The sequence below is a fragment of the Musa acuminata genome, chromosome BXJ2-1, assembly GCF_036884655.1.
Source record: "Musa acuminata AAA Group cultivar baxijiao chromosome BXJ2-1, Cavendish_Baxijiao_AAA, whole genome shotgun sequence".
Lineage (NCBI taxonomy): Eukaryota > Viridiplantae > Streptophyta > Magnoliopsida > Zingiberales > Musaceae > Musa > Musa acuminata.
The window spans coordinates 7,524,290-7,542,824 of record NC_088338.1 but is presented as its reverse complement, the minus strand read 5'-3'; the positions used below and the strand labels follow the sequence as shown (position 1 = coordinate 7,542,824).

Sequence of the window (18,535 nt, the reverse complement as noted above, 5' to 3'; positions counted from 1 at the left end):
TGGAAGAATTGCCGTGTGAAGTCGAGGACAAAACGTATCACTCATCATAAATGGATGAATTATTTAGTATGTCGTGGAGAATGCTTCTTCGAGTTGATGGGTTGTGGATATCCTCCTAACGTCACTACTAGCAAGTCCTTATCAGAGATAAAAAAAAATATGGGGCGGATATGGGCTGAGTAGGAGAAACCTTTTGAAGCCCAGTTTCTTAATGGGCCGTAGTTGGGCTATGAGATGGCACTCCGATCTGCGTACATTTGTGAAATTTCTTATTGTTCTGTGATGACCGCCTGTTCTCTACTGGCATTTATTATTGAATTTGAATTATCTAATTTTATCGAGTTTATTGTGTGTATGCCAATAAATTATTTTAAAGAATTAATGTTCACCTTTTGTAACAGAGCTTCCTGAACAATAAGAATCTGCCACACCAAAAGAATTTGATGACACAACTTCCACATCACGTAGGACGGAGGAATAATATCTTAAATCTCAAATTTCACGATGACAATACCACTTCACGTTGACAAGACGAATCATACGTACGACAAACAGTTACGGATAACCAATCGAAAAAGAGAATGACGACGCGTGCATGAGTGCTGCTGAATGAACAGATTGCCACCTGTAAGTGGGGTCCGGTCCGTCGTCAATATGATGCCCACGCCCGTCCTCCTGAGCTTAGATCTTCTTGATACCAAAGGCCGGGAGGTGACGGGGGACTCATGCCACCATCAAACAAACCGAACTTCTCAAGGAGCTTATTGGCCATCACCCCAGCCACATAGGAGACACCAGATGCTGACACACCAAGGCTTAGGTAGTGGAAAAGAGTTTTCGTGTAGGCCCTTTGTGGCCCAACGTGGGCCTTCCCTGTAGCCAGCAGCGCAATGCACAGAAGGGATGCTGCAGCCACAGCTATGAGCTTGTGTTCCTTGTTGTCACTCCCCCTGAACGAGAAGCCGTAAACGACGGGAGGCACCGAACCAACTAAAAGGTATGATATTATGACAACAACAAAATGCAGGCGGAAGTTTGCTTTCCTCCCCAGCAATTCCCAGTATCGACCAGCTCTTTCATCCTCCTCGTGGTCAGTTGCCACATCTCGAGCAGTTCTCAACTCAAAAAGCTGTAGAAGAGTGCCTAATGTAAGCACTTACGTTACTTTGCATCAACTATGAACTAAATGAAGAGGGAAAAAAAAAAGTGCCACCAAAAAATTATCAACTTACTTTATGAATAATCAAAAGAAATCCACCAAACAGATTTGCCAGCCCTAAAGCAACGATGCTCACTGCAAAAGTCAGTAAAGTTAGAAAAATAATATCAATATTTATTTCCAATTTTGGACTCAAAATTTCAACAAGGATGCCACAATTTCTTGCTGGAGATTGGAAAAATAAATGGCAGGTTAATAAGAAAAAGAAGCTAAAAGTATTGGTTAATGAAGCTAAATAAAATCGTCTGTAACTACTCGAATTGTTAGACGAGACTCAAAAGCTAAAGGATGCCACAATTTCTTGCTGGAGATTGGAAAAATAAATGACAGGTTAATAAGAAAAAGAAGCTAAAAGTATTACTTAATGAAGATAAATAAAATCGTCTGTAACTATTCGACTTGTTAGACGAGACTTAAAAGCTAAAGGACCAATAAGTCTAGCTCATTGATCCAGGTCAAGCATATATTTCTTTGATTCTGTGATGACTAGTTCCACCCAACTGAACGTCCCAGATTGTTTTCTTAAGAGGAAAAAAATAATAATAATAACTTCTCTCTACTGCCAACCTGACCTCACCCATTTCACTGGCTAAACATGTCAGATCTGATAAATCTTCATTCATTCATGCTGCAACAAAAACTTGACCTGATTACTTTTGGAATTGCGATGAGGATTTAATTTTGAAACTCACATGTTGAAGCATCAGCTGCAGCTGCTGATGACACGACACCCAGGCTGGCAATTGATTCAGCTAGACCTCCGAACACAATACTTTTCAGAACATCCCAGTCATTGCTTGTTTCAGGACCTCTGGCACTTTGCTCAGCTACATCAAGTCGAACATCTGAATGTGGCAACACTTCAGTGGCAGTTGCTTCTGAACGTTGAATTATCTGGTCATTTTCACTAGTTTTTTGAATAGCACCATCTCCTGCATGAACATAAACAAAAGCTTAAGCTCAATATCTAGCATCACACATGTTTTTAGCATTTTGGACAACAAGGTTGCATCGTACACAAAAATAAAATGAATGCTGTCAGATAATAAGTAAAGAAAAGCACACAAAGAAAGTTAAGATAGATGATGCATATGCTGAAAAGGCAAGCAAAGATGAAGCGTAGCAAGATGAAAGTCCTAATATGATCTTTTTTAATTTTAATATAAATGCTAAGTAATTTCTGGTTTAGAGAAGATGAAACAAATTCAAGTATAAGATAATATTAAGCTAAAATACACTACATAACTGTCTTTAGTTGGTGAGCAACTAACCAAATAATGATCATCTTTGACAACACTAGTTCATTTATTTAGCATGACTTGCACTGATTGCCAATCACATGTTTTTGACAAATGCAACAAGTAAATTGCTTAGAATGCCAAATCTAAGTATTCCAGGGAAATTTAAGCCAAATGTTCACTTCACTGGAACCAGAAAAAAATCGACACAAATTACAAGCATAACGAAGGTGCGTAGAAACCAACCTGGTTGGCTTGGTTTCTCGGGAACTTGCGGTGAACTTGGCGCATGAATTTTCTTTCCGTTCTCAAATATCCGGAATATGTTAAAACCACAGTCTGTTCAAAATCAGAAGAGAGCAATCATTATATGCACTTAAAAAAGACTGCTTTGGATTCCCCATCAATTCAAGGTCAAATATAATAAATAAAAAAACAGACATAGTACTCAAATCCATGATTCCCCTTGCTGCAGCATGCCCCAGGCCAGCACTACTGATTCAGCATGAGGATTGAGGAATGAGCCCTAAAATCCTCTATGTAAGCATATACCAGCATGACAACAGTATCAAACAGGAAAGGTAAATTTGGTTGCCACGGAGCAGAATAGCCGATACAGGCGATCCATTCTATTAACAACTGTCTTTATACCATATGAAACACATACATAAGCAGAATTAGCAAGTGCAAACCTGTTGGCATGAAGAAGCTGAAGCATGATAAACATCTGAATACATCTGGCTCTGGTGCATCACTTGGATTTGTCATTCCACTTGAAACAGCTCCAGTATCCGACTTCCCAGCATCATATTTTTCTTCGTTCATTTTCTTAGAAGGCCCACCATGTTGAACCGTCCTTTTTCTTTTACGTAAAATCACCTTTTTTGTTATACACGAGTTACAAATAGGACAGTACAAATCATGAGTATCTTGTTCCTCAAGTATCCTCTCAAGATCAACTTCTACCGCTTTTAGTTTACTCTCTTTTGGTAGCTTAATCTGTTGTTGTACAGCCATTTCATCTTGACTTTCTGATGTTTCAGAACATTGTGAACTTGATCCATTTTCCATCTTCATATTATTTAAGGCATGATTTACTTCTTCAGTTGATATATCCTCTTGCTCATTAATTATTTCACATTTAAAATCTGATTTTTCATTTCCGGTTTCCTCCCAAGTAGCAATCTGGTCATCCTTTTGGGGCATCAAGCCACCAGTCTCAACTGCAACTGCAGTGTGTGCTGTCACATAGCATGTTGGAAAATTTGTTAATCCTAATGTTTCAAGTAACAGGAACTATAAAAGCACATCAAATAACAACAAAAAGATGCAATATGAAGACCATGGAAATCTGGATCCAGTAAATATGCAGGAAAAATCATCAATCAAAGACTGAGTTGGAATAGATGCAGTACCGACACTTTCATACTCCTTCAGCCAAAAAGATAAAAGAAAAATGATTGTATGTTTCCAACCACCAAAAGTGGACTATAATAGATCGAAAACTTAAAAAGAGTTCCAGCAGAGCTTATCTTACAGCAGAACATGAAGCTTAGTAACAATTTGTGAAATCCAACACAATTTTTCCTTTCAGTTTTTCCAATCTCTAACCAAAACAAATTTGTAATTGATATTCTCTGGATCCCATTCTTCATGAATATTTCCATTCTCTACGAATCCGGCCCTCTACGATAATACAATTTTTCACCGGTAACATGAACAACAAGATCTAAGATTAGCTGATTTGGTTTGAGGATATCAAATCTCAATATCATCAATAGGTTAATTGAGTGTTTGATCAACACGGTTGACATGGTTAGTCTAAACAAAAAGAAAACACAGCGAAGAACCTAATGCCATAACAAGTAGTGGGTAATGTCTCATATAAGAAATTGCATCCCGTTTTGTATGCATAATTTTCTGGACCTAAGATGCTTTCAGCAACCAGACACTAAAAAGAAGTTGTGATGCATCAGCAAAGAGAATTATTCACTAAAAAAGTCGTGATGCACCACTAAGAAAGCACTTATATAAGAATTGTTCACACCATGGCAGTTAATGCTTAATTAGATAATAAATGTGATGGCAGCTACGAAGAATGCAAAAGTTTCATGAGAGATTATCCTACCATTGTCGATCAAAAGCATCCTCCTAACAGTCGTGTAAAAATGCACTTGAAAAAGATTGAATAAAATCCAGCCGTGCTACTACTAATCATCAAGATCTGAGAAGGAAGTGTCATACAATTATGGCGAAGACCAACAGGACAAAGCCAAGAAAAGGAAAAAGATTATCAAAAATTAGCAATTCATATCTTCCTTTCAGTGCTTCATCGGAAAAGGCAAACCTCACTGTGAGAAAACTGCAGCAATCGACTTGTGTGCATCAAGGGATCTCGGATATGTCTTGCCGCTCGACGCAAGCGAACGCCAAGGAGGAGGAGGCAGGAAGACGGGGCTCATTAGGGATCCAAGGGAAACCGACTCGCCCTTCCCTATGCATCGACAACAAAGCCATTCGGAAAAGAATGACCGATGCAACAGATTTCTGATGTAAGGACATGATTCCTAGCTAAACAAGCGTTCGACAAGGAATGGGAGCCCACTTCTTGAAACAAAGGAGTTCAAGAAGAGAAGAGTTCGAAGGCGCATGGCTGACATGAGAGCAAACCTCATATCCGAGCCATCCTTTCATCGAGATCTAAAAGAAGAAGAAGCTAATTAAACCTTATCGCCAAGATCCGAGGTCTTACCCTCGGATCAAACCAACATACCAAGCAAGCGACAACGAAAGGGTAACCACCCTCTGATGCCCTCAACCTTAATCCAACGCAGCCGGAAAAGAAAAGGAAGGAAGCAAACCCAACACACCAACCATGCTTCCATGGAGATGTCAAAGAACAAGAAACTAATCAAACCCCATCGCCAGGCTCCCATGCTCTCCCCATCACAACAAAAACCTCGATCACAACCGCAAGCTACGGTAACAGAGTAGGAATCCGACGATCGCTAGGCTCTCCCCGTAGCCATTGCCACTTCCCGAGGAAGAAAGAGGAGCGAAAGAAAGGAAACGAGATCAAAATCTTGGGAGGAGGCCAAGAACAACGCAACAAGGACAACGAGGTGGGCAAACCGAACGTAACAGAAAAGATGCGCATCACGAATCACGACAACGACACGGGCAAACCATAACAGTAACAAAACGACTCACGAATCACGCCAAAAGACACGAATCACGACAACGAGGTGGGTTGTCGTGAGGCACACTACACCCGACACGAATGACGCAAAAAGAATCTTTCGGAATGTCAGAGGCCACGACTTGCGTCGGGCAGGGGAAGGCTCTCCTCGTACAAAGCAACAAAGTACATGGGCATTATAGTCATTTCATAATTCGCAAAAAATAGAGAAAAAGATCGATTAATTAAAGAACAGGAAGCAACCGAGCACAAAGCACAAACCTTCCACTACCTCCGCTCCTTCTCTCGCGCTCTTCCTCGGCCGCTGCCTCGCTTCAAGACCACCGCTCTCCGCCTTCTCCCTCTCCCTCTCCATCTCCATCTCCATCCCTCTCGTCTTCTTCTTCCTCCACCTCCAAGAAAGTGACTCTCTCGGCCATGGAACACTGGCTGCTCCCTTTTAATCTCCTGCTTTGTTTCTCAGTCAAACAAGCCAGAATAATAAATAAGGCACATGCAGCACGCGAGACCGACAGCTACAGAAGAATTTAGTTCCAACCCATAGTTGTCCTCAACCTCTAACGTGTTCAATCTTGCAAGAGCTCTCCCTGCTATCTCGTTGGAAACTGCTGTAATGGACATCAATGAACTCACCACCAAGCTTGCTGGTGGAGCTAATTAATGATCCATGAGAATAGCGTGAAACTTTTTATGATGTTCATACGGAGGTTAGTGTTTGATGCAAACATATATCTGAGACTAAAATAAGGAGATGACCTCAACCGAAGACTTCCATCTGATAGTTTCGGTGGATGCGCTGTCAGCACATGAGTTTCAAGGTTGGAAATATGAGCCATCATTGGAATTATCATATTGTGCATTCTAGAATATAGATAAGGCTGGAATCAAATAGTCTACGTTGGAATTATGATCATGAACTCCACAAAATGAGGAGTGCTATGATCAAATAGCCGCTGGTTTCCAACGTAAAGGAATATGCCTCAGAATAATAATAGTCAGTGACAAAGAAATAAAGGCTTCCACAAATACTGAAATGGAGAAAGTCAAGCATCATGGTTTTCAAACCTGAATCTGACCATTTTAATTGGCCATGATGTTTATGAATATTTATTTCCTTATTTTTGTTGTCTTTCTTTTACTTGTTTCACAAATATAATTAGTTATATTTATGCATTGTATCGAGTTAGAGAAGAAAAAAAATCATGCAATCGAAGGAGTTGGGAGTAGGCTGCAGAGTATTAGATGCGCCGACCCAACTCAGAAGTATATCGCATTGTGTAAGTGTAATATCTTATTCCTAATTTTATCTATATTTCAAGAATGCAACGTAAAGTAAGAAATCTTAAAACTAAAATATGCTAACTCACTAAATAAAATGATAGGATTTTCCTTATTCGTAATGTTTTTAACACCTGTATATAATTATAATATTTAATCAAAGAAAAATTTATACGTACACTCACATAACATGTTAGAAGTTATATATAATGCTTATATGTCATCTTCTATATCTACGTTGACATGGGTTTGCATGTGCTCGCTTCCTACTCGATATCTTGGATAGGATACTAGTATTCTTACCTATAAAATAGGATCTATAATGAGTAATCATTCAGTAAGTATAAGCTTTTATAGTTTTATTTAGATGAGCATGTATCATGTCATATATACTACATTTTCACAATCATAGATATAAAACATTTAATGATAGGCATTTCATCCTGACTTCATTAGCACTCGTAAACATAGTATATGCACAATAAGAATATAAATTTTACGTTGGAATAAATCAAAAAGCTTATATGCATACGTAGAAAATATAACAAATTGATAGATTTCTATACGATATATCATAACATATATTTGCACTCCCACATCGCACATCATCACAATATATACATGTAAATTTATATTGCACATCATAATATATACGTATACTTATACATCGTATGTTATAATACATGCGTGCAGTCTCATATCGTACGTCATAATATATACGTGCACTTTCATACTACACATCATAATACATACATGCATTCTCGTACCGCATGTCATAATACATATGTACACTTTCACACTATACATCATAATACATACATGCATTCTCATACCGCACGTCATAATACACACATGTACTCCTACACTGCATATCATAATACATACACGCACTCTCATACCTTACATAATAATATATATATATATATATATATATATAATCCCACACTACATATCATAATATATAAGTACTCACCAATTCAACCTATCTCATATTCTTCGCTGTGGGAACTCCTATATCATCTGAAGCAGTCAAAAGTTGAAACGTAGATACAACCATACGAGGCTCCTAAGTCTTCCTCCTCGGAATGAGACGAGCTCTCAGTGGATTCTTCATGACGACAGCAAACTCGACCTTCTCGCTCAGGTCGACCTCCTCGCCCTCCACGGCTTTCCACTCGAACCTCCTCACCAGGTTGGCTACAAAGTACTGCAAGTGGAGCCTGGCCAGTCCCAGCCCCGGGCATATCCGCCTCCCGGCCCCGAACGGCATCATCTTGATCTCCCTGCTCCCCGTGATGTCCACCGCCCCTCCTTCGATGCCCAGGAATCTCTCCGGCTTGAACTCCATCGGCTCCTCCCACGCCTTCTCGTCCCAGTTCATCCCCGCCACGAAGAAGTTGACCGTCGCCTCCCTGGGAATCAGATACCCGCACAGGCTCACGTCCTCCGTCACCGCGCGCGGGGGCAGGAAGTGGGCGGGCGGGTGCCGCCGCAGACCCTCCATGATCACCGCCTTCAGGTACGGCATCTTCTGCAGGTCCTCCGCTTTGATATCCTCCTCCTCGCCGCTCCCCGCGGCGGCCCGCTCGATCTCTTCCCACAGCTTTGTTTGAATGCCTTGGTGCTTCACCAGGTTCGCCATGATCCACTGCAGCGCGGTCGACGTCGTGTCCGTGCCCCCGGTCAGGAACTCCGAGCACAGGGACACCACCTCGTTGTCAGAGAGCTTCCTTCCACCTTCCTCCGGGAGCTCGATGTCGAGCAGGGAATCCACGTAAGAAACCACGAATCTTTCTTTTTCTTTGCTCGACGTCATCTTTTGCAGGTGCTGCTGCTTGTACCGCTTTCGGGCTTCGATCAGGGGAAGGTAAAGTTGCGACCGTCTCTCCCCCATCTCCATGGCCGTCTTCAATCGATTGCGAAACAGGTGCCTTGAGATACATGGTACGAAGTTTAGCACGCGGAGCTTGCTGGCGTATAGGAGGCGGCTCCGCTGGGCGTCCTTGATGTCCCTGACGGCCTTCTCGTCTAGCTTCTCGCCAAAGCACATGAGGCACAGCAAACAGAACATGGCGAACTGGAAGTTCTCTATGGGAACGACCACGCCGTCGTGGGAGTCGGCCTGGGACCGGAGGTGCTGGGTGAGGAGGCCGAGGACCCAGGCTCGGCCGCCGGCGTACAGCTTGACGCGGGCGGGGTGGAGGATCTCCGAGGTGAGGTTGCGGCGGAGGAGGCGCCAGATCGGACCGTAGGCACTGGAAGAGATGATGTGCCGACTTCCGTTGAATAATCGGAAGGCCGGCGTGGGGGCGGGACGGTCGGAGAAGAAGGCCCCGCGCTCGACGAGCGCCTTGTGCGCGATGGTGCGGTCGGCGATTAAGATGGTAAGTTGCAAGTCGAGGCGGACCGTTATGATGGAGCCGTACCGCGCGTGGAGCTCTCGCAGGACGGCCTCCGGCTTTAGGAGGAACCAGCGGTGGTACAGGAAGTTGCCGAGGATCGCCAAAATCGGTGGGCCGGGTGGTAGCCTTCGATTCCTGGCTCCATGTTCGAGGAGGAGGGCGACGACGACAGCAGATAAGACGAGGGAGAAGAAGATGAGTAGCCACATCTCCATGATCGGACTTGCTCTTGCTGCGATCGTCGGAAGTACAATAAAAATGGAAAGGAAACACCCCCGAGACTATCCTTTGACGTCAAGGATGGGGATAAAGACGACGCGGTCGCTCACCCATGGCGTGGGACGGACCAAGTCGATCAATTGCAAGAGACGCTTCAGCGAGTAAGGCTTGACCACTTGGCCAACAGGTGGCTAAGGGGTTGACTTACGTGCCCCTGCCGCCGTCAGCACCCCACCGGCCATGGCAGGATCGAAGCTGACCTGCTAAGCAACAGTCGACTGGATTCGGTATGGAGAAACACAAGCGACAGTAGATGAGGAGAAATAGTTGACGACAAATTTAATATCGTACATTTACATTAATATCATCAAATAAATCTTGACAATTCTGTGTAGTGCAGAAAAAGTCAACCACTGGGCTTCTGCAATCACAATGAATGAACACCCACCAAAAATTCGATCCCGTCTTCAGTGACTCGTTGACGGACAGCATCTATCATCTATTCGCATTGCTTTCCGGATGGGACGGTCTTTCGTCAACCTTCGTGCGTTTTGGGCTTTCTGAAGAAACGCTCGATTTGTAGCTGACTGGTTCGGTTAGCTTCGTACTTGGATTTCTTGGAGGACGGAGATTGTGGCTGCATAGACTGGTGTTTCTTAAGGTACTCAGCTTAAGGTTAGCAGTAACCAATAAAAATGGTGGAGGAGAAAGCAACTAATGTTCACTCACCAAGGAATGGCCACCACTTCTAAGTATCTTAATCCTCCCTCCTCTTCCATCCGCTCCAACAGCAATCAAGTCGCCACTACTCTTTGAAGCTTCCATACCAAGAGATGAGGATGGCTTTTTGAGAACCTGCTTGCACCATCTCCCCACATTCTTGTTGACAATACTTGTTCCAAGGACTCCCGGAAAACATCCGTCACCTGTGATGTTTATGGTGCATGAGAAGGATTAGAACTACTACAAAGTACAAACAATTTCAGTTCGATTGAATAGAATGCTCGCAACCGCTAAACAAGTGTAGGTTAAGATCAAATATACTTAATGTTACTCCTACATTAAGGAGGCCCTTACCTTGGTTCACAGTCACAACCAGATCTCAAACAAGTAACCCTATAATGGCATCAACGCTGGAACAAGCAGAGGGTAAGTAACTTACCATGAATTGCAGCTGCATTGCACGCTTGAGTTTCGGTTATATTTTCTGCTGATGGTTTTTTCTTCGTGATGTTATCAATAGATAATACTTCTTTCACCCAGGTTGAGTCTATTTGACTTCTCCCTCCATGTTCATCAGTGTTCTCTGTTCTGTGCTTAGAAATGTCTGGAATCCATGACTTGCCAGAAGCATCACTTGGTTTACAGATTGAATACGCTTCTCTGTTGGGACAAGAGGAAGCATCTTGCTCACATGAAGATCTTTTCTGGATATCTGCACTTTTATACAATTCAGATTGATTTCCGGTATCAGATTGTCGATATAGATCCTCATGCAAGCTTGGACGGTGTTTAAGAGCATCTACATCAAAGAAGCTAGCATCATCATTTAGATCCATTGCAAAATTTTTATCCTTGTCAGCAGGTGAAGCCAAATCATTATGGGCTTGTAAACCTCCAGAGATGCTGTTTAAATAGTGTAGAGTAGTATTCTTAGAATGATCTTCTGTTGGGGGATCTGCAGTGTGTGGGAGTTTGAGGTTATCTGAAGTGTAATTTGAATCTAACCCTTTAGCTTTACGTTTCTTAGAAGCTTTCAGGTCCCTGAGAAAGCCATTTTCTTTATCTTCAAGCGCCTTCTCCAGTTCTTGTATCCTCATCTGGGACAATGAACCAAAAAAAAATTCCTGAAGTTAGCGACATGAGATGGCAAGTTCAAGGGAAACACAATATGAATACTTATAAAAGACTCACCTTCATTTTCCTTATTTTCTCAATGGCCTTGTCGAGATTCTGACGTGAGCGAGTCTCTGCTCTTCCTAAATTGTTGCACTGAGCCATCAGTTCCTTGTAGCTCCTATAAAGACCATTGAAAACATAAATTAGCAGTAAATTAGTGCTACACAAATTCAAGCATAATGGATAAAAGAATGTCAAAATGGATCTGCTAGATGGACACGAAAACACCTCTGAGTGAAACAACACCTTGATAATGCAACAAAGATTAAAGGAATTACAGGATCGAATCCTCAATCAGCATTTGTCTACTAACTTAGTTCAAGTCAGAATTCAAGAGAACCACTGCCTCTGCTTACCAATGCAACCTCAAAGTACAAAATGCTCAAGACCCAAATTATGTGAATCCCTGAAGCAACAAAATCTTGTTTCTTGAAAGAGTTGTGGAATAGATATGAAGTTCTGATATATATATTTCAATATATGGAAACACAAATAGATGCATGAGGCATGTTTTACCCTGCATTCACCATTTTCTCTTTCGTCGCTGGGGACAGTTGCTGTATTCACACACGTCTACAATGTGGCAAAGAAATAGTTTCTTAATATGATTATAGTGCAAGGCATTTCATGCTGAACCTTTGCTCCCTTGACAAGCCACTTGTCTGATTACTATTTCTGAACTAGTCCCTTGACAAGCCACTTGCCTTAGCACACCCACAGTTGTGCAACATGGTTAAAACAGTGCATTTGTTACTTGAACGATCTATATCGACCAAGAAGACCCTGATATCATGAAATGGATTGTAAAGTTGAATTACTTCTTTTTGGTTGGCTGACCAGCTTATTGAGATAAAGCCAAGTGAATTAAGTAGCGGATGCGGTTCTGGGAGGGCATAAAACGTCTTAACCAGGAAGAATATCACATTTATCTACTTAAAGGACACACATTAAGATCTTTAACTCATCGCTATCAATCACGAAACAAGTATATGATTAGTAAGAAAGACAAACTGGATACAAAAACTCTACAACTTTTGATGCAAAACATGGAATATATTCTCATCACAAGCTTTACATACATCAAATGGAAACAGGCACCTATGTAACAATACCACTTGAGTTTGCGAAATTTATGTTAGGATTCCTCATCACTTATTGCCTCTGCAATTTTCCGGTATAGACTGTGCAAGCAAAGGTTATACCGTGGAAATCATGTTAGATTATTCATTTCACTTTTGGACAATTGAGATAAAGTTAGTAAGCATACAGGCAAGTTGAATATGACAATAAGCTGGTGCATTGGCCGGTCTTGAGAGTGAAATAAATTTGGTCCTACGGCACACCAGGAGCCACCATTCTGTTTGGAAACGAAAAATAGAAAATATGAACAATCTAAAATTTTAGTTAATTCACTTGTGATGGAGGCAAATGTGGAGTCTTGATATATCTTGGTGAATGCAGTCAAGTCATGATCATTATATGATGAGTAACATAAGAAATTAGATTCCACAAAATATGACAGAAAATTCTTAAATCATAGGCTAGTGAAAAAGCATTTGGTCAGGTCAAAACACTGACCACAGTAGTCTACCGTGACAATTTGTGAGACCTACTTGTTGCGCAGGGCAAGCGACCTCTTCATAACGTCAATTGCATTATCATGGTTACACCCATGACCTAGTGATGCAAGCTTCACCATTTCTTCTTCCCCCAGATTGAGGTCTGTCGCACTGAAGCATCGATCAATGACATTAAGAACAAGGGGAAGAATCATAAACTGAATTCAGGTGCCACAAAGGAAGCAGCTTCGCTTACAGCTTGAGCGCCGCGAGTTCTTTACCCAATCCCAAGTTCCTCTCCTCTAGCCTTAGGCACTCCAACGATTTTCTATTCAGTTCCTAGCACAACTTTTAGCTTTGAACACACAGCATCTGAAAGGGTAACAAAGTGCTACACGATGGGTAGACAAAAAAGGGTTTTACCTCCGTTTTCGCATGAAGAAACTGCTCGATGCGCTCTTTCTCTTTCTTGACAGCTAGCCTTTTGGCCTCTTCCCGTGTGGCTGATTCCTTCCAAGAAGACACCTTGGCCAATAAAGCGACAATCGTCACTCGATCGATCAAAATGGATCTCGCGGCAAGAGCAAAGCACGTTTCCAATACCCTACCTCGTCGTTCAATTCCTTGAGATGGGTCTCCTGGATCTCGAATTTGGCAGTGAGGGAGGCGAGCTTGAGCTCCAACCTCCCGACCTCCGCAGCCAAGGCCTCGGAGGAAGGCCGCTGGGAGACGAAGGAGGTGATGGTCGTCTGGGTAGCGGCGGCGGAGTCGCCGGCTGACTGGAAGTAGAGGCGGGTGGGCCGGCGCAGGGGGCAGGACTGATTGCAGACGGGGCAGATCGGCTTTTTGCCGGCGGGGCAATACTCGAACCACTGCTGCAGGCTGTTCTGTCACATGAGATCCTGATCGAGAGCAGCAGCATCGTAGCCGAGATCAGAAGGTGAGACGAGTAATTACCAGAGCTCGTGGAAGACGTGGCCGCAGATGGGGGCGGCCTGGAGGTGTTCGACGAGGGGCTTGAGGTCCTCGTAGCAGATGGTGCAGATGGGCTTCGAGCCCGTCGTCCTGCCATCCCCCTCCTCCTCCTCCGCCATCGAGGTTTGCGGTGTCGAGATGCGGGCGGAGACGGAGTACCAAGCCGCGAAGTCGCGCGGCGGCGGGAGGGTTTGGGCGCCGGCAAATGTTAGCGCGGGAACGTGTGGCTTTTGGGACTGGCGGCGATTCGGTCCACACAATTATGTGGACCGGGTTCGAGGCTGCCATAGAAGGCCGGCCCATTTACACTGAACCAATCCATATTATCCTTCCGACATAAATATGCTCTTTAAAGTGTCCTAATAATATCATGTCCAATTCAATTCCATGAGATTTTAAGTACTGCAGGTATTAATGGTCACTCCAAAATTGCTCATTACATTTTCCTTCTGTCATCTTAATTTCTCGGATTGATCAGATCAGGTGGACGATCGAGATGCAAGGTTGACCGGGCAATCCTTAGTTGATGGGTGAGAAATGAGAAGTAATCATCACACGTAATGATATAAACGATTTTGATCATCGATAATATATATTGGTAAAATATATTCGAATTAACTTTTTTTTTTTGTTGAGTTTCTACGTCTAGAAGAGGTTGATTTGTGTTGAGGAAATGCATACGATGACAATTAAATGAAACTATTTGCTTGTATTAACACTTATTTAAAAGAAAGGAGTTATAATAAGATGTAGCAAATGGTATCCAAATGACTCAAATGGACTAATTATAATTATATCTATTTAGTATCTAATTTTTTTTAGTTTAAAATTTTTATATTAAAATATTTATAGTTATAAAATTTAAATATTTATTTATATTTATCTTGATTTTATCGACACGTGTGATCATCTCATCATATATCATCACTGAAAATATAATTTGAACATAGAAATTTTTTTTATCATTATTATTTTTGTATAATGTAGTATGTACAGTATATGTTGATTTATCATTTTTTGTGAGCCATCTACGGCTCTCTCTATCACGACCTGAGAGACTAACTAGTCTATCAACGTTAATAGTAATACACTCATCAGACTCTTATAAACCGATCTTAATATTACCGATGTGGACTAATCATACATGTAAGACATACTCTCTCTCTCTCTCCGACTTTGAGCAGTGGATGGTAGGAGAGCTCCCCACTTTAATGTGAGGGAAGACAGGTTGAAAGGAACGTCGCTTCTTATCTCATTCTCCTTTCTATCCAACATAGAAAGGGACTATAAGTACGTAAAATTAATGCATCACCAAAGAATTGGCTGCCTATTACGTACCAATCTAAGGAACTCAGCGCATGACGCTGAGGAGATATAGAAGGAAAATTCCACATCTTTGGTAGAAGTCGGGCCAGCTTTAATGGCTTCACATACAAGTGTGATTGGCATGGATGCCATGAACGTGTCGAGGAACGTGAAGGAACAGAGTACGTGCACGAGTAGATTGTGAGCTTCGCTTGAGATTGCTGTTGGGAATTGGGCTGATGGTATGAAGGGATTAATTATATATTTTTTTTATATTTTAATTATATTTAATATTTTAATATTTATATTTTAAAAAATTACATTAACATTCCTAAATTATATTTTAAATATTAATTTTTAACCTCGTAAAAATATATTTTTTAATTCTATATAAAATTTTTAATATTTTACTTTCATAAAAATATATATCTCAATATAACTTTTGAAAGTAGAGAAATCAAAATAACAAAAATAATTAATTAGAGAAAATAAATACATAATTAAACCTAACACGAAGATAAATAATAAAAGTAAAATTCGAGTTTAGGATATTATGATAAATTATCAGTAACCGATTGAATTAGCTGACTCGTTTATTAGAAATCCACATTTAATGATTTCATGCATGAGTATGTATTTGTCAAGCATAGTATTAAATCCAATTTTATAGATGTCAAGGCTGAGCCACATTCCCCTATTTATTAAGAAGACATTAACTAATGCGGTTGGCTAATGTAAAAAGAATTACTTACTCCCATTCAAATATTACATAAAAAACATGTATTTAATTTTTCTATAGAACTCAAATTAACTACAAAAGTGTGCATTTTCATAATTTTAAAAAATATATATTTAAATTGGGGGGAAAAAAGCATTCGTCTACGTAACTAAATCACGAAATCTTTATAGTAACGTTTAGTGGGCCCAAATGTCGTCAGCCAATCAAAGCCGGACTCGGTTTGGGTCCCAATCTCAAATGGGCCCAAATTGGCTCCACCATACGGTCACAAAGTCGATGCGCGGCCGCTCGCGAATCGCGTGACGACTCACAACCCCGCCCAAATCGAACCCGATTAGCGCCACCTCACGAGATCGAACCGAACCGAGCGGTCCGATTGGGTCGGTGACCTCAACCAGCAAACCGACCCTCGTGTTACACGCTTCCCTCCACGAGGGTAGGAGACGAAAAGAAGAAAGAGACGTCACACACACACACACACACACACTCTCTCTCTCTGTCTCATTCCCCTCCCACTATAAATCTTGCCCAAGAAGGAGGTCTTCCTTCCTTGCTCTGACTCCAATAACACGAGAGTAAGCTGCTGCGCCTGTTGCAGCCCAACTGTTGGCTTAGGTGAATTCGACCGGAATGAGGCTGGCACTCGGTGTCTCGCGGTCGTCCTCTCTGGTGACGGACCCGCGGCGCTACACCATCGTCGCTTCCACCTCGACGGCCATCCCCTCCGGTCGCCCGACCACCGTGACAATCGGAAAGCGGTGGAGGGAGTACCAGGGGGCCAACAACTGGGACGGCCTCCTCGACCCGCTCGACGACGCGCTCCGGTCCGAGATCCTCCGCTACGGCGAGTTCGCCCGCGTCGCCTACACCTGCTTCGATTTCGATCACTCGTCCCCCACCTACGGCGCTTGCCGCTTCCCCAAGCGCTCTCTCCTCCGCCACGCAGGCATCCCCGATACCGGCTACTGCGTCACACGGAACCTCACTGCGACCTCTGGTGCGCGCCTCCCTCGCTGGGCCGAACCTGGAGCCCCCGCATGGTTCTCTCGCTGCACCAGCTGGATCGGGTACGTCGCCGAGTGCCAAGACGAGGACGAGATCGAGCGGCTGGGCCGGCGTGACATCGTCATCTCGTTCCGCGGCACGGCCACCTGCCTCGAGTGGCTCGAGAACCTTCGGGCCACCCTCACGCATCTCCCCTCCGTCGCCGTGCCAGCCGCATTGGGCTCCGACGCGGCGGAGCCCATGGTCGAGCGTGGGTTCTGGAGTCTCTTCACCTCCTCCAGTTCAACCAGCTGCAGCCTGCGTGACCAGATACGCCAGGAAATACGAAGGCTCATCGTCAAGTACGGCGGGCGAGGGAATCCTCTCAGCATCACGGTAACGGGCCACAGCCTGGGCGCGGCCCTCGCCGTCCTTACCGCACACGACATCACAACCGCGTTCCAGGATGCACCGATGGTCACGGTGGTATCGTTCGGCGGCCCTCGCGTCGGCAATGCAAGCTTCCGGCGTCGGCTCGAAGAGAGCGGGATCAAGGTGCTCCGGATCGTGAACACGCAGGACGTCATAACCAAGGTTCCGGGCTTTGTGGTGGAGGACCAGAGCGTGGCGGAGGACAAGGAAAACGGATCGATACCCAGCTGGTTACTGTCGAAGACCGGGTGGGTGTACGCCGACATCGGCAGGGAGCTCCGTCTCCCCGGGCAGCCGACGGCCAATGTGGTGGCCTGCCATGACCTGAGCGTCTACCTCAACCTAGTGAACCAGCTCAGTGCTAATTGCCCCCTGAGATCGTTAGCCATGCGAGCAGCAGCCAGCCAGCCAAAAGCAGCGATAACAAGCATCGATCCCATGCACATAAACCCGAAAGCAACTTAGCATTTACGTGAGTAAGAAGGAGAAGAAGAAGAAGAAGAAGGACAACAACAAAGAAGGCAAACACTGTTGTTTTCTCATTTTTAAGCGGCCGTGCATGACTTCCCATACGTTCTCATGGATTCAACGCCCGAGATCGATGGAAAGAGACGCACGCAGCAAAGCCACTCGACATGTGTGCTTTTGGGAATGTGTCCAATGCAAGATTCAAATGGGAATTGATATTTGATAGCAGTGCATTAAAAATGATTAAACGGTTGGGATAGCATTAGCATTTCAATATTTATATTTATGAGATGTTAATATAATTTTTTTAATTCGTAAAATATCTTATGCTACTATATAATAAAAATCGTAATCCTAATCTTGATTTTATTTCATCGTCTTTATTTCTCACAAGTTTAAAATTTTATTTTCAAAGTTATTTTATATTATTATTGATAGAAGATAAGATTTCCCAACTATATGAGGAAATATAAATAGGAGAGAGACATGTTAATGTATTTAAGCTAAAGTTACTTCAATAAAGCTAGCTTCTTCAATATATTTTTTTTTATTTTTTTATTATTTTTATTATGGTATCAAACCCATTTGCCTAGAGCAAGCTCTCTTCTCGCTGTCGACT

At 42.9% G+C, this 18,535-nt stretch overlaps 4 protein-coding genes across 12 annotated transcripts; 1 reads left to right on the top strand and 3 right to left on the bottom strand.

Annotated features, from left to right (window-relative positions):
* Positions 1 to 465: 465 nt before the first annotated feature.
* On the bottom strand, positions 466 to 6,053 carry LOC135598055 (membrane protein of ER body-like protein). Of its 4 annotated transcripts, XM_065091576.1 has the most exons (7): positions 4,805 to 5,612; positions 4,586 to 4,681; positions 3,150 to 3,698; positions 2,704 to 2,796; positions 1,912 to 2,151; positions 1,233 to 1,294; positions 466 to 1,129 (listed from the first exon to the last, which is right to left on the bottom strand). In XM_065091576.1, exons 2-7 carry the CDS (start codon positions 4,602 to 4,604, stop codon positions 650 to 652), a joined length of 1,443 nt encoding a protein of 480 aa, XP_064947648.1. In that variant the 5' UTR covers positions 4,605 to 4,681; positions 4,805 to 5,612; the 3' UTR covers positions 466 to 649. The 4 variants fall into 4 exon arrangements, with proteins under 4 accessions (XP_064947648.1, XP_064947647.1, XP_064947650.1 ...); XM_065091575.1 differs by lacking the exons at positions 4,586 to 4,681; positions 4,805 to 5,612 and adding an exon at positions 5,918 to 6,053; XM_065091578.1 differs by lacking the exon at positions 4,586 to 4,681 and having other exon boundaries at positions 4,805 to 5,610.
* A 1,716-nt stretch (positions 6,054 to 7,769) lies between these two features.
* On the bottom strand, positions 7,770 to 9,621 carry LOC103992920 (cytochrome P450 89A2). Its single transcript, XM_009412849.3, has one exon. The coding sequence runs from the start codon at positions 9,549 to 9,551 to the stop codon at positions 8,001 to 8,003; it is 1,551 nt and encodes a 516-aa protein (XP_009411124.2). The 5' UTR covers positions 9,552 to 9,621; the 3' UTR covers positions 7,770 to 8,000.
* A 261-nt stretch (positions 9,622 to 9,882) lies between these two features.
* Positions 9,883 to 14,281, bottom strand: LOC103992930 (uncharacterized). 6 transcript variants are annotated; one of them, XM_065092941.1, is made up of 10 exons: positions 13,971 to 14,281; positions 13,622 to 13,885; positions 13,437 to 13,538; positions 13,270 to 13,352; positions 13,068 to 13,184; positions 11,470 to 11,572; positions 11,284 to 11,375; positions 10,718 to 11,181; positions 10,285 to 10,481; positions 9,883 to 10,201 (listed from the first exon to the last, which is right to left on the bottom strand). In XM_065092941.1, the coding sequence occupies exons 1-10, from the start codon at positions 14,274 to 14,276 to the stop codon at positions 10,091 to 10,093; spliced, it is 1,839 nt and encodes a 612-aa protein (XP_064949013.1). In that variant the 5' UTR covers positions 14,277 to 14,281; the 3' UTR covers positions 9,883 to 10,090. The 6 variants fall into 6 exon arrangements, with proteins under 6 accessions (XP_064949013.1, XP_009411152.2, XP_064949011.1 ...); XM_009412877.3 differs by having other exon boundaries at positions 13,622 to 13,895; positions 13,971 to 14,215; XM_065092939.1 differs by having other exon boundaries at positions 10,718 to 11,375.
* A 2,381-nt stretch (positions 14,282 to 16,662) lies between these two features.
* Positions 16,663 to 17,913, top strand: LOC103995251 (phospholipase A(1) DAD1, chloroplastic-like). The gene has a single exon (XM_009415802.3). It carries the CDS (start codon positions 16,663 to 16,665, stop codon positions 17,911 to 17,913), a length of 1,251 nt encoding a protein of 416 aa, XP_009414077.1.
* The last annotated feature ends 622 nt before the right edge of the window (positions 17,914 to 18,535 follow it).